This window comes from Mustela erminea, chromosome 13 (assembly GCF_009829155.1).
Source record: "Mustela erminea isolate mMusErm1 chromosome 13, mMusErm1.Pri, whole genome shotgun sequence".
Taxonomy (NCBI): Eukaryota; Metazoa; Chordata; class Mammalia; order Carnivora; family Mustelidae; genus Mustela; species Mustela erminea.
This window is the reverse complement of record NC_045626.1, coordinates 83,228,872-83,242,477: the sequence shown is the minus strand read 5'-3', so window position 1 is coordinate 83,242,477 and position 13,606 is coordinate 83,228,872. Positions and strand designations below refer to the sequence as shown.

Genomic DNA, 13,606 nt, shown 5'->3' with positions numbered 1-13,606 from the left:
TTAACAGTGGAACTTACTAATTTTAATTTTTGTTAATTTACTAGGTTTAGATCATAATTTATAGCCTCTGTATATTTTTCCTTCATTAAAAAAAATAAAATAATTACTTTAAAACCATTGGTTTCCTCAGAAAGCTAGGAATTTTGGAGAAATAAGGGGAGGTAAAGATACCAATATCTTTCAAGATATTGGTAGTTTCCCTCTTTATCTCGTTGAGATTTCTTCCCATCTCACAGTTGATTGTTCTTTGCATAAGAGCTTCCCTGATAGTTTCACCGTTGGGTGGAAATAAATTTGCATTTATTTTGTGTCTTGGTCTTTCAGACTGGAGTATGACTTAGCTGGAGGCACATCAGTCATCTTACTTTGAAATGTTTCTTACACTAGCTATGAAAATGAAAGCTCTAAGAGAGAAAAAAGCTATCTACAATTGAGTGTGGAAGAGAGTTCCTATAGTATTTAGCTTTGTAGGCTAAATAAAATATTTAAAGATTGTGTTATTATCTGTATTGTTCTGTTCAGTATTTTATTTTTCTGAAATTTTATTCTAGGTGACATACTTATAGACTCTATCTTTATTTTTAATTTAAATTCGGCTAATTAACATGTAGTGTGTTATTAGTTTCTGAGGTAGAGGTCAGTGATTCATCAGTCTTATATAATACCCAGTGCTCATTACATCATGTGCCCTCCTTCATGCCCACCTCACCCCCAAGCCCCTCCCCTCCAGCAACCCTCAGTTTGTTTCCTGTGATTGAGAGTCTCTTATGGTTTGTCTCCCTCTCTGATTTTGTCTTGTTTTATTTTCCCTCTCTTCCCCTATGATCTTTGGTTTTGTTTCTTAAATTCCACAGAAGAGTGAGATCATATGGTAATTGTCTTTCCTGATTGTCTTATTTTGCTTAGCATAATACCCTTCAGTTCCATCAACATCACTGCAAATGGCAAGATTTCATTTTTGATGGCTAGATAGTATTCCATTGTATATAGACCACATCTTCTTTATCCATTCATCTTTTTTTTTAAAGTAATCTCTACACCGAACATGGGGCTTGAACTCAAAACCCCAGGACCAAGAATCAAAAGCTGTACTAACTGAGCCAGCCAGGTACCCCTAGACACATTCCTTATTTTTCTTTCTTTCTTTACTTTTAATTAATTAGGCTCCATGCCCAATGTGGGGCTTGAACTCAGGAGCTGAGATCAAGCATCGCATGCTTTACCAACTGAGCCAGGCAGGTAACCTTAGACAGTCTTTTTTTTTTTTTTAAAGATTTTATTTATTTACTTGACACAGAGAGAGAAAGACAGAGATCACAAGTAGGCAGAGAGGCAGGGGGAAGCAGGCTCCCTGCTGGGCAGAGAGCCTGATGCAGGACTCGATCCCAGGACCCTGAGATCATGACCTGAGCTGAAGGCAGAGGCTTGACCCACTGAGCCACCCAGGCGCCTCCCAGACAGTCTTTATTTTTATTTATTTATTTATTTATTTTTTAAAAGACTTTATTTATTTATTTGACAGGTCACAAGTAGGCAAAGAGGCAGGCAGAGAGAGAGAGGAGGAAGCAGGCTCCCTGCTGAGCAAAGAGCCCGATGCGGGGCTCGATCCCAGGATCCCGGGATCATGACCTGAGCCGAAGGCAGAGGCCTCAAACCACTGAGCCACCCAGGTGCCCCCCCAGACAGTCTTTAAATGCAGTCTTTACCTAGACTAAAATTGGGGTTTTCTAATGGTCATATCCAAATGACTGAAAGTAAAGACTGAATATTTCTCTTGTTGAAGTGTACATAAAACACTCTTGTTAAATTTAAATGATCTTTCTCTCTCACTTAAGATTGTCATTTTCTTCCCTTTTCTGTAACTTAGAGATGATAATTGAATTGGATTCCTTAAAGAGAATGGTAGAGAGTGAGTGAAGAGACAGGATTGGGGGAAGGGATTCAGGACTTCATTTTTGTACAGTTCTGCAGTGAAGTTACACCAACAGAACCAGAGCACGTTCCTGACTAGTATCTAGCCTGCTTTGAAAGGCATGTGGGACATAAAGGGAGACATGTTCCCCACTGACTATCTCAATGCTGGCATCTGCTTATTTGACTTTTAGTGGAATAAAATCTATTGAGGTTAAACCTACCTCAGACCCAGAGTCAAAATAATTGGTAGGCTGTTTTTTTTTTTTTTTTTGTTTTTGTTTTTACAATTCTGTAGTGTATCATTGTGTTTTGGGTCATGGATAGTTTTAGAAAAGCCTGATTTATTTCTTGGCGTCTGACTTCATGTTGCTGGTTGTGATTAGCTCTGACATCTAGAAAGTGAGGGTGAGCTTGTGGAAGTAGTACATAGCACTGATAACTCATTGTTGCACCGAAGACTCAAAACCTTTGGAAGTTAATCCTTGAAAAGCAGGGGTGTAATAATCATAAGAGTTTACAGACTAGATTTACTAAAGAGAAGTAACAAAGACTAAAGATCTGACAAGCAGATTTTCATGTAATATCAGTGTGCATAGATGAGTCAGTAATGCTTGCCTTTTCCTTTGTTCTGTTTCTATAGCAAAAAAGAAATTCCTGTATTTAATTTTACCATCCATGAGATCCACTGTCAAAGGAACATTGGTATGTGTCCTATCTGCAAGGAACCATTTCCCAAATCTGACATGGAGAATCACATGGCGACAGAACATTGTCAGGTAAACCACCAAGTACTCAAATGTTCATAACTCTATTATACTTGCTATTTTGCCTTAGCAAGTGATCATGTTGTCACAAAGCCAATTTACTGATGTCCCTTCTTATCATAGGTGACCTGCAAATGTAATAAGAAGTTGGAGAAGAGGCAGTTAAAGAAGCATGAGGTTAGTTTCCCTGTACCATGAAGAGCGTGAGTTACCTGGGGCCAATATTACTGAGATTATACTGACCTAATGCAGAGCAGAAGACCAGTCTGATTGAGTCTTGGTTCTCTACCAGCTCCACAAACACTGTCTCTTAAAGTATATTCAAGGCTTTGACTTTTTGCTGCCAGATTCAACTGCGTGACTATTGCACTCCTTGCTCAGGTCTCAGAGCGTTACTCTTTGGAACGGAGTCTGTCATTTCTGCTGGGGTTTAGCTGGCACCTTCAGTGAGTGCCAAACCAAGCCTGGGCTTGCCAGTGTGGTATAACCACTTTAGTACAGAGCCTGCCTAACATCTTGTAATTTCCTTTTGACTTCTTGATCACTTGGGGCCTTGGCCCCTTGATCACATGCTGCTTATACCCAAAGCAGTTCCTCAGAGTGCATTTCATGAGATAGAACATAGTATCAGTTGGTCCCTAGTTGAAATAAAACTGTTTGCCATAGTTGAATGAACATTGTTTTTGTGAACGAGCATATGAATTCACCAGTTAAAAAGATCCCCTATTTAGTTGGTCACATAGTGTGTGTACATAAGTAAAAATTTACCAAGGTATGCACTTATTAGTACACATTATTCTGTGTACCTAAAATGACCATTTATAATTTAAAAAGGTAATTCATAACCATTGTAGAAAAATTAGAAAATGGAAGAAGAAAACAATAACTATTCATAATTCCACAGCACAGAATTAAACATCTTATAAGTACTTCGGCACTCTTACTAGTTTTTCTAAGCATTTGACCTATGTTGTACTAGGGCTCACCAGCGAGGGGTGGGGTTTATGATTGAGGTCACATTAACAATAATGAGTATTACTCTGGTTCTAATATTTACCTGCTCTACAAAACAACCTCCAGTTAGCTCTCCAGTCTTCTATCCTCTTCACTCTGGCTATTTCTGGGGATAACATGGTAATATATCAGTCATTATAAAGGTACAAGTACAAAGTAGTTCCTAACATTCCTGCAAGTTAGACCAAAATAGTTGTAGACCAGAGATGAAACGAAAGAATTTTTTAAAATTCTCTTAAAAAAAAAAAAAGTTTATGGGGCGCCTGGGTGGCTCAGTGGGTTAAGCTGCTGCCTTCAGCTCAGGTCATGATCTCAGGGTCCTAGGATCGAGTCCCGCATCGGGCTCTCTGCTCAGCAGGGAGCCTGCTTCCCCCCCCCTCTCTCTCTCTGCCTGCCTCTCCGTCTACTTGTGATTTCTCTCTGTCAAATAAATAAATAAAATCTTAAAAAAAAAAAAAAGTTTATACTTTATTTGGTGCTCTGGTTAGTTATTAACACATTTTAGGGTTGCTAACAAAGTACTTAACTACATTATCTGGTATGTGCCAGCAATATTTTACTCTTGGCTGAGTACTTTTTTTTTTTTTTTTGGTTGTCGAGTAATTTTAAATCAGTGGCATTTTTCTAATGAAATCTTTGTGAATCAGTATTATAGCCACTTGGTATATAATTTTAAAGTCACAAAAGCAGGTATGTAAAAATTGTCTCTTCCATTCCTCTTACCTAGGCCCTTTTTAATCATTTTTTGGTGCTTTCTACAAGAGATAGTTTATGCATACACAAATTATGCTAGAAGTGTGTAAAGCAGCATTTAGGATAGAACTTGGGTTTAATTTGTATGAAAAGAAATTCTTGCTCTTTGGCACAGTGGTTGTAAAGTATCTAAACTTTTGAAGTGATATTGCATTGAAGTTCTGAGTTGACGTTCCAAGGTTTGGAATGTGTATATCAGAGTAACATATGATTTTATATCTTTTTAATTCTTTGGTGTTTTAGTTACAATTTCAAAATAAGGTTTTTTTTTTAAAGATTTTATTTATTTGATATAGAGAGAGAAATCACAAGTAGGCAGAGAGGCAGGCAGAGAGAGCGGAGGAAGCAGGCTCCTCTCGGAGCAGAGAGCCCGACGTGGGGCTCGATCCCAGGACCCTGGGATCATGACCCGAGCCGAAGGCAGAGGCTTTAACCCACTGAGCCACCCAGGCGCCCCCAAAATAAGTTTATACAAAATTTTTTCTTTCCTTTTTTTTTTTTTTTTTTTTTTAAAGATTTTGTTTGTTTCTCAGAGGAGGGGCAGGCAGAGAGAGAAGCAGACTCTCTGTTGAGCAAGGAGCCCCATGCGGGACTCGATTGTAGGATCCTGGGATCGTGACCTGAGCCAAAGGCAGATGCTTAACCAACTGAGCCACCCAGGTGTCCCAGTTTTATAAAAGTTTTATCCTTCATCTGCTGAGTATTTATACTCTTGGGGTCATCTTTGTTGGTAATTCCTGGTTTATTTGGTCAGTTCAAAGCCAGTGCTATGTACAAATATGCAGATTAGAAATATCAGTGTCTTTATAAAGGACAGTCTCTGTTCCTCATTACCAGGTACTTAAGACAGATTGGAGTAGTAAGGGGAAATTGGGCTAGTGGAGTTTTGACAAACGTACTTGAATTGCTGTGCTTTTGCTGTTTGTTCTTGCCCAAGAGCTGGCTGGCTTTGGGTTACTTGGGTTACTTTGTAATGTGTGCACAAAATGATGATAGGGTGGCTGAGTGAGTAGTTTCCTTCTGAGAGTTTCTTTCCTCTTGTAGAACCAGGTGACAGGGACAGAGGGAAGCTGTGACTTTTTTTAAAGATTATTTATTTATTTATTTATTTATTTGACAGACAGAGATCATAAGTAGGCAGAAAGGCAGGCAGAGAGAGGGTAGGGGGAGCAGGCTCCCTGTTGAGCAGAGAGCCCGATTCGGGGCTCGATCCTAGGACCCTGAGATCATGACCTGAGCCGAAGGCATAGGCTTTAAACCACTGAGCTACCCAGGCATCCCGAAGCCATGACTCTTAAATGCATAGAAAACCATGGCAGGCAAAGCTAGGTTTGGAAGAGAATACTGAAGTAAATATTTTTGGCTTTCCTTTCCCTGTACTAAAACATAGCCTCTTTTAGATCGGCATATTAACTGCTTTATTATTCTGTGTTACAGGAGACCGAGTGTCCTCTACGGCTTGCCCTTTGCCAGCATTGTGATTTGGAACTTTCTGTTCTCAAACTGAAGGACCATGAAGATTACTGTGGTGCCCGGACGGAGTTATGTGGCAGTTGTGGGCGCAATGTCCTGGTGAAAGATCTGAAGACTCATCCTGATGTTTGTGGAAGAGATGGGGAGGAAAAGAGAGATGAGGTTGCCATGCCTCCTAATGCATATGATGAGTCCTGGGGTCAAGATGGCATCTGGATTGCATCCCAGCTCCTCAGGCAAATTGAGGCTCTGGACCCCCCTATGAGGATACCCCGAAGACCTCTGAGAGCCTTTGAATCAGACATTTTGCATAGTAGAACTTCCAACCAAAGGAACATGACAGCCCAGTTTCCAATTCAGAATAATCTGTGTGAGTTGTGTTTGGATTAGAAAACTGGAATGGTACCAAATCTCAGGACAAATGGGAACAGGGCTTTGAGGGCAAATAGATTTTTTTTTTTTTTTTTTTTTTTTTTTTGAGGGCAAATAGATTTTAGTAATAAAACCTGATTATAGTTAGGTAGTCTTTCTAATACACCTAACTATAGATTGGAAATAACCTCTTTGCTATTGGATTACCACTGGATTATAGCTAGTGTTGATGATGATGACAGTGACATCCTGTTAATAGCTAGTATTTACTGAGTATATAGTATGAGCTTCAGGCATTCGTAAAGTTCTTAATATGTATTAAATGATTTAGTTCTCACAGGCATTCTTAGGTAAGGGGTAGAGCTGGGACTTGAATTCAGGCAATCTGGCTTCATGCTTCAAGCTATTTTGCTATAGTGCAGAAATATATGAAAAATGTTTAGCACAGTACTTGTTCATAGTTATAGCTCAATAATTTGGGTTATTAATAAGATAATTAGAATAATAATGGAGCCTTTATTGCAACAGACTTGATGTTTGGAGTCCTAGGAGAACAGGAGGACCAAGCCTCTTTTGTTCTTGCACAATGCCTGTAAACCTTGAATATTTGCTAAGCATGGACATGAGGTAGCAGCATCTCTAATTTTTTTTTTTTAAGATTTATTTATTTATTTATTTATTTATTTATTTATTTATTTATTTATTTTTTTAAAGATTTTATTTATTTGACAGAGAGAGATCACAAGGAGGCAGAGAGGCAGGCAGAGAGAGAGAGAGAGGAGGAAGCAGGCTCCCTGCCAAGCAGAGAGCCCGATGCGGGACTCGATCCCAGGACCCTGAGATCATGACCCGAGCCGAAGGCAGCGGCTTAACCCACTGAGCCACCCAGGCGCCCCAAGATTTATTTATTTTAAAGTGTGGGTGCGCATGAGTGGGACGGGCAGAGGGAGAGTGAGAGAGAATTTTTTCTTTTTTTTTAAGATTTTATTTATTTGACAGATCACAAGTAGGCAAAGAGGCAGGCAGAGAGGAGTAAGCAGGCCCCCTGCTGAGCCGAGAGCCCGATGCAGGGCTCGATACCAGGACCCTGGGATCATGACCCGAGCCGAAGGCAGAGGCTTTAACCCACTGAACCACTCAGGCGCCCCGTGAGAGAGAATTTCAAGCAGATTCCATGTTGAGCATGGAGCTTGACACAGGGCTCGCTCTCATGACCCTGAGTTTGGAATCTGAGCAGAAGTCAAGAGTCAGTTGCTTAACTGACTGAGCCACCCAGGCACCCCTCTAATGTATCTTGAGTACTGGTTATTTATTTATTTTTTCTTCCAGTGGAAGAACAAGAAAGGCAGGAAAGGAATAGAACCCGACAGCCCCCAAAAGAGGGTGGTGAAGATAGTGCAAACTTGGACTTCATGTTGGCCCTAAGTCTGCAAAATGAAGGGCAGGCCCGCAGTGTGGCAGAGCAGGACTTCTGGAGGGCTGTATGTGGTACAGACCAGTCCCTTGAAGGTTCCAGTGCTCTCAATGACATGAAGGGTAGGTTTGTTTATTCTGTACTAGCTTCTGTCTCTACAGGCTTTTTAACTATTACACTATGTAATTTATATAAAATCGAGAGTTGTTCATGAGATTAGATTTGCCTTTTTTGTTTTGCTTTCCCCAACTTTTTATTCTTTTTTTCCCCCAACTTTTTATTCTTAAATGTTAGTAGAGTGAATGTCTGTATACCCCTTGTTTATATTTGCCAATTTTAGTATTTTCCATTTATTTTATATATTTTTATTTCTACCCCTGAACTATTTGAGAATAAGTTGCAGACATAACATTTTATCCCTGAGTACTTTAGCATGTATCTTAAGAACAAGGGTATTATACATAAATAAAACACCCATATTACTCTCAGGAAATTTAACAAAAGTTCCCTACTTCTACACAATATCCGTTGGAACTTATTTGTTTTAAAAATCTGGGATTACACATTGTGTTTAGTTCTTTTTAGGTTAATTTCGTTTAGGCCCTTCCCCCAACCCCCTTTTCTTTTCCTTTCTGTACATTAGTACTTTGAAGAGTCCAGAATGGTTGTTTTGCAGAATATTTCTTTCTCAATTTAGATTTGTCTGACTGTTTTCTCGTGTTTAGATTCAAGTAACATAGCTGTGGCAGAATTCCTACATTGGTAATGTGTCCTTAAGAAGTTAATTTATCCTATTCATTAAAATGAGATCTATTAGATACCTCTCTTATATGGCTAGCTTTTTCCTTTATAATACCTAGATTCAGGTTGTATTTTGAGATTGTGGAGGAATGAGATATTTACACAGTCTTTTTTAATTTTTATTTTAATTTTTATTTTTTTAAAGATTTTATTTATTTATTTGACAGAGAGAGATCACAAGTAGGCAGAGAGGCAGGCAGAGAGAGGGGGAAGCAGGCTCCCTGCTGAGCTGAGAGCCCGATGCGGGACTCGATCCCAGGACCCTGAGATCATGACCTGAGCCGAAGGCAGCGGCTTAACCCACTGAGCCACCCAGGCGCCCCCTTTTTTTTTTTTTTTTTTAAATGCTGTCGAAGATCACTTCCCATCTTCAACTTTTTTTTTTTTTTTTTTTTTAAGATTTTACTTATCCATTTCACAGAGATCACAAGTAGGCAGAGAGGCAGGCAGAGAGAGAGGGGGAAGCAGGCTCTCCGCCGAGCAGGAAGCCCGACGTGGGGCTCGATCCCAGGACCCCGAGACCATGACCCGAGCCGAAGGCAGAGGCTTAATGCACTGAGCCACCCGGGCGCCCCCCATACAGTCTTTTTTGTATTCAGTTTTTTGTATTCACTAATGTTTCTTGCTTGAATCAGATATAACTGGTGATTGTACATTGGTGATTTTTCTGTTCTTATCCTTTGTTCTGAATTCTTTATTCTATAAAGAACTTTGTTCCCCTCCCTGTCTCATTTAAATAACTACTCTGCAGAGCCTGGCTGGCTGCCTGTCTCTGACCTTTCACCTCAGGGTCATGAGTTTGAGCCCCATGTTGGGTGTAGAAATGACTAAAAACCAAATTAAAAAAAGGGTGGGGGCGCCAGGGTGGTCCAGTTGTTAAGCATCTGCCTTCGGCTCAGGTCATGTGGATCGAGCCCTGCATTGGGCTCTGTGCTAGGCAGGTAGCCTGGTTCTCCCTCTGCTTGTGTTCCCTCTTTCGCTGTCTTTCTCTGTCAAATAAAATCTTAAAGGAAAAAAACCAACTTAAATCTTTTTGGTATTATCAGACTCCTAGATTAAAACTAGGTTTTTAAAAATAGAAGTTGGATTGCGTTTGGTGAACCACCCCTTTGAGTCTCTTGTTTGGAGAACAGTATATTTGAGCAATGCATGTCCTGCATATTTAAAATGCTGGAAGGGGGGGTGCCTGAGTGGCTCAGTGGGTTAAAGCCTCTGCCTTCGGCTCAGGTCATGATCGCAGGGTCCTGGGATCGAGCCCCATATCGGGCTCTCTGCTCTGCAGGGAGCCTGCTTCCTCCTCTCTCTCTCTCTCTCTCTCTGCCTGCCTCTCTGCCTACTAGTGATCTCTGTCAAATAAATAAATAAAATCTTTAAAAAAAAAAAAAAAATAAAATAAAATGCTGGAAGGGCACCTAGGTGGCTCAGTTGGTTAAGTGTCTGCCTTCAGCTCAGGTGATAATCTCAGGGTCCTGGGATTAGTACTTACTCCTGCTCAGTGGGGAGCCTGCTTCTCCCTCTGCCTCTCCCCCACCCCAGCTCATGCTCCCTTTCTCTCCTCTCTCTCTAATAAATAAATAAAATCTTTTTATTATTTTATTTTATTTTTTATAAAGATTTTATTTATGTATTTGACAGACAGAGGTCACAAGTAGGCAGAGAGGCAGGCAGAGACAGGGGGGGAAGCAGGCTCCCTGCTGAGCAGGGAGCCTGATGCGGGGCTTGATCCCACGACCCTGGGATCATGACCTGAGCTGAAGGCAGAGGCTTTAACCCACTGAGCCACCCAGGGGCCCTAAAAATGTATTTTCTTTCTTTCTTTTTTTTTTTCTTAAAGATTTTATTTATTTGACAGACCGAGATCACAAGTAGGTAGAGGCAGGCAGAGAGAGGAAGGGAAGCAGGCTCCCCGCTGAGCAGAGAGCCCGATGTGGGGCTCAGTCCCAGGACCCCGGGATCATGACCTGAGCAGAAGGCAGAGGCTTTAACCCACTGAGCCACCCAGGCGCCCCTAAAAATGTATTTTCTTAATTATAAGTTATATTAATGTGAAAAATAGTAAGTATACATGTAAAATGTTTTTGTTTTTGAGAGTGGTGTGGGAGGGACAGATGGAGAGGGAGAGAATCTTAAGCAGGTCCCACCTAGCACAGAGCTGGATGAGGGACTCAATCTCACAACCTTGAGATCATGATCTGAGCCAAAACCAAGAGTCAGTTTGCTTAACCAGCTGAGCTAGTCAGGTGCTCCAAATGTTTTGTTTCTATAATCTACTCTAGACTGTAGCTGGTTAACATGTTAATTCAAAGACTGAATAAAGAGTTAGTCTGTGGTTCCTGAGAGGATTATGTCCCTATTGGTTTAAAAAACTCTTTTAGGCTATATTTTCTTAAGAAAATGCTTTTTGTTTTGTAGAGAGTTTTTTAAAAAAATTAATTTATTTTTATTTTTAAATTTTTATTATTTATTTACTTATTTGACAGACAGAGATCACAGGTAGGCAGAGAGGCAGGCAGAGAGAGAAGCGGACTCTCTGCTCAGCAGAGAGCCCGATGTGGGGCTTGATCCCAGGACCATGTGACCAGGACTGAGGAACCACGATCTGAGCCGAAGGCAGAGGCCTTAACTCACTGAGCTACCCAGGCGCCCCGTTTTTTGTTTTCTGTTTTTTTTTTTTTTTAGTTGAAGTATAGTTGACATATTAAATTTGTTTCAGGTGTACAGCATAGTGATGCAACAATTATATACATTATGAAATGCTTACCATAGTAAATGTATTGCAGTGTTACTACGTATATTTCCTGAGCTGTACTTTCCATCCCTTTGAGTAGAGGATATTTATTTATTTATTTTTTAAGATTTTATTTATCTATTTGACAGAAAGATCACAAGTAGGCAGAGAGGCATGGGGGGGGGCGCGGAAACAGGCCCCCTGCTGAGCAGAGAGCCCTATGCGGGGCTCGATCCCAGGACCCTAATCATGACCTGAGCCAAAGGCACAGGCTTAACCCATTGAGCCACCCAGGCACCCGGAGTAGAGGATATTTATAAACAATTTGCGGGGCCCCTGGGTGGCTCAGTGGGTTAAGTGTCTGCCTTTGGCTTGGGTCATGGTCCCGGGATCCTGGGATTGAGCCCTGTGCCAGGCTCCCTGCTCAGCTTCTCTGTTGCCCTCTTCTGCTCCCGGTGCTTGTGTTCTTTTTGCTCACTCTCAAATAAATAAATTAAATCTTTAAAAAAAAAAAAAAAGTTTGCATCTGTAATAAAAATGATTGTGTACAAATTAAATAGGTGAATTATATGGTATGTAAGTTATATCCAGATTTATTAAAGAAAAAGGTAAAAATCATAAAAAATTAAGATTGTAAAAGAGTAAAAGAAAGCATAAGTCTCTTCCTCACCCACTGATAAGTCTCCTGGTTCTCCCCAGATGTTACCACTTCAGCAGGTAATTAGGTAGCCTTATATTTTTTTGGACAGAAAAGGATGTGAATATGTAATATGATGAGATTGTTTAAAAGCTGGTTTATTAGACTTCCTGCATTTTGGAGAGCAGAACAAGGCTTGTCAATGTAATGTTTGGCTTTGAATTCTTTTATGTCTAGGTTGGTAACCCTTTATGGAATGTTGGTAGGCGGATTCTCCCCTTTATTACCTTGGATCTATTTTTTACCCAATAGTTCCTGCTTCTTTCCCTTTGGAAAATGCACTAGCCCCAAAGAAAGCATTTCCAAAGTCTTTTAATGTGAGTCTTCTTATCACCCTTTCAGACTTGACTTTCATGATACTAAAGAAAGTAAAATTGCAGTAGCATAGTAGTGACTGGTGAAGACTGGGTTCTGTGTAGTTTCCTTTATCTTCTCCTTTCTTGATCATACCTTGGATTGTTTTATTAAGTTTGGTTTGTTTGTTTCATTCCATTTTTCCACTCTACTGGTTTGGAATTTATATTCTCTGTCCCTGTTCTTGTGATGGTTGCCCTAGAAATTTCAACATCTTTGTATAATTTAACAAAGACTAAAATTAACCTTATCATACTTACCCCAATCAAACTTTAGAATTAGCATCTTTCCTTTAGGACTTGAAAACTACTAATGTGGTAAGTTAGTGTTCTCACTTGTTTTCTTTTTAGCACTGTGATAGAGGTATTTCTTGGTTTATATACTCATTGTATTTATTTTAGGTGTTTACTGTTTTCTTTGCTCCCCCATTCTTCCTTGTTTCCCAGAACTTCTTTCTAGGATAAAGTTCTTCCTAAGGTATATTCTTTGGAAGTTCTGTTGAAAGTATCTGTTGATTGTAAATTCTCTATTTTAGTCTGAAAATCTTACTTTTTCTTATGTGGTAGTTTCTGTGTCACACAGGTCAAGATTGGCGATTATTTTGTCTTAGTTCTTTGAAGCTACTCTGATTTTTGGCTATAGAGAAGTCCTCTGTTAGTGTTATTATTTCTCTATAGGTACTTTGTCTTTTCCCTTTGGCTGATTTTAAGATCTTTTTGTCTTTGAGCTTCTGCAAGTTTCCCTGTGATTTCTCTGGCTTTAAATTTCTTGGGATTTGCTGGCTTTCCTGATTTGTAAATTTAGTATTTTTCGTCTATATCGAAAACATCATCATTATTTCTTTGATTATTGCTTGTTTTCCTTTTTTAATTTTTTCTTTAAGATTTTATTTGCGGGGCCCCTGGGTGGCTCAGTGGGTTAAATCCTCTGCCTTCGGCTCGGGTCATGGTCCCAGGATCCTGGGATCAAGCCCCGAATCAGGCTCTCTGCTTGGTAGGGAGCCCGCTTCCCCATCTCTCTCTGCTTGCCTCTCTGCCTACTTGTTTGTGATCTCTGTCAAATAAAGTCTTTAAAAAAAAAAATTATTTGAGAGAGAATGAGCTGGTTGGGGGGGGCATGGAGGGAGGGGCAGAGGGAGAGAGAGCAGCTGACTCCCTGCTGGGGAGGGATTGAGCCCAGGACCCCGAGATCATGACCTGAGCTGAAGGCAGATGCCTAACCAACTGAGCCACCCAGGTGCCCCTGTCTTGCATCCTTTGTAGTTTTTTTGTTTTTAAAGATTTTGTTTGTTTATTTGAGAGAGTGTGAGTGGGTGTAAGTGC

General features: G+C 40.2%; 1 protein-coding gene across 2 annotated transcripts in view; it reads left to right on the top strand.

Annotated features, from left to right (window-relative positions):
* Nucleotides 1–13,606, top strand: part of TRAFD1 (TRAF-type zinc finger domain containing 1) — a 29,982-nt gene that overhangs the window by 7,831 nt on the left and 8,545 nt on the right. The window contains exons 3-6 of one of the 2 annotated variants that reach the window (XM_032310384.1): nucleotides 2,555–2,690; nucleotides 2,802–2,855; nucleotides 5,883–6,288; nucleotides 7,620–7,826. In XM_032310384.1, coding sequence (XP_032166275.1) covers nucleotides 2,555–2,690; nucleotides 2,802–2,855; nucleotides 5,883–6,288; nucleotides 7,620–7,826 — 803 coding nt within the window. The remainder of the gene's footprint in view (nucleotides 1–2,554; nucleotides 2,691–2,801; nucleotides 2,856–5,882; nucleotides 6,289–7,619; nucleotides 7,827–13,606) is intronic. The other variant, XM_032310385.1, reaches the window with a different exon arrangement.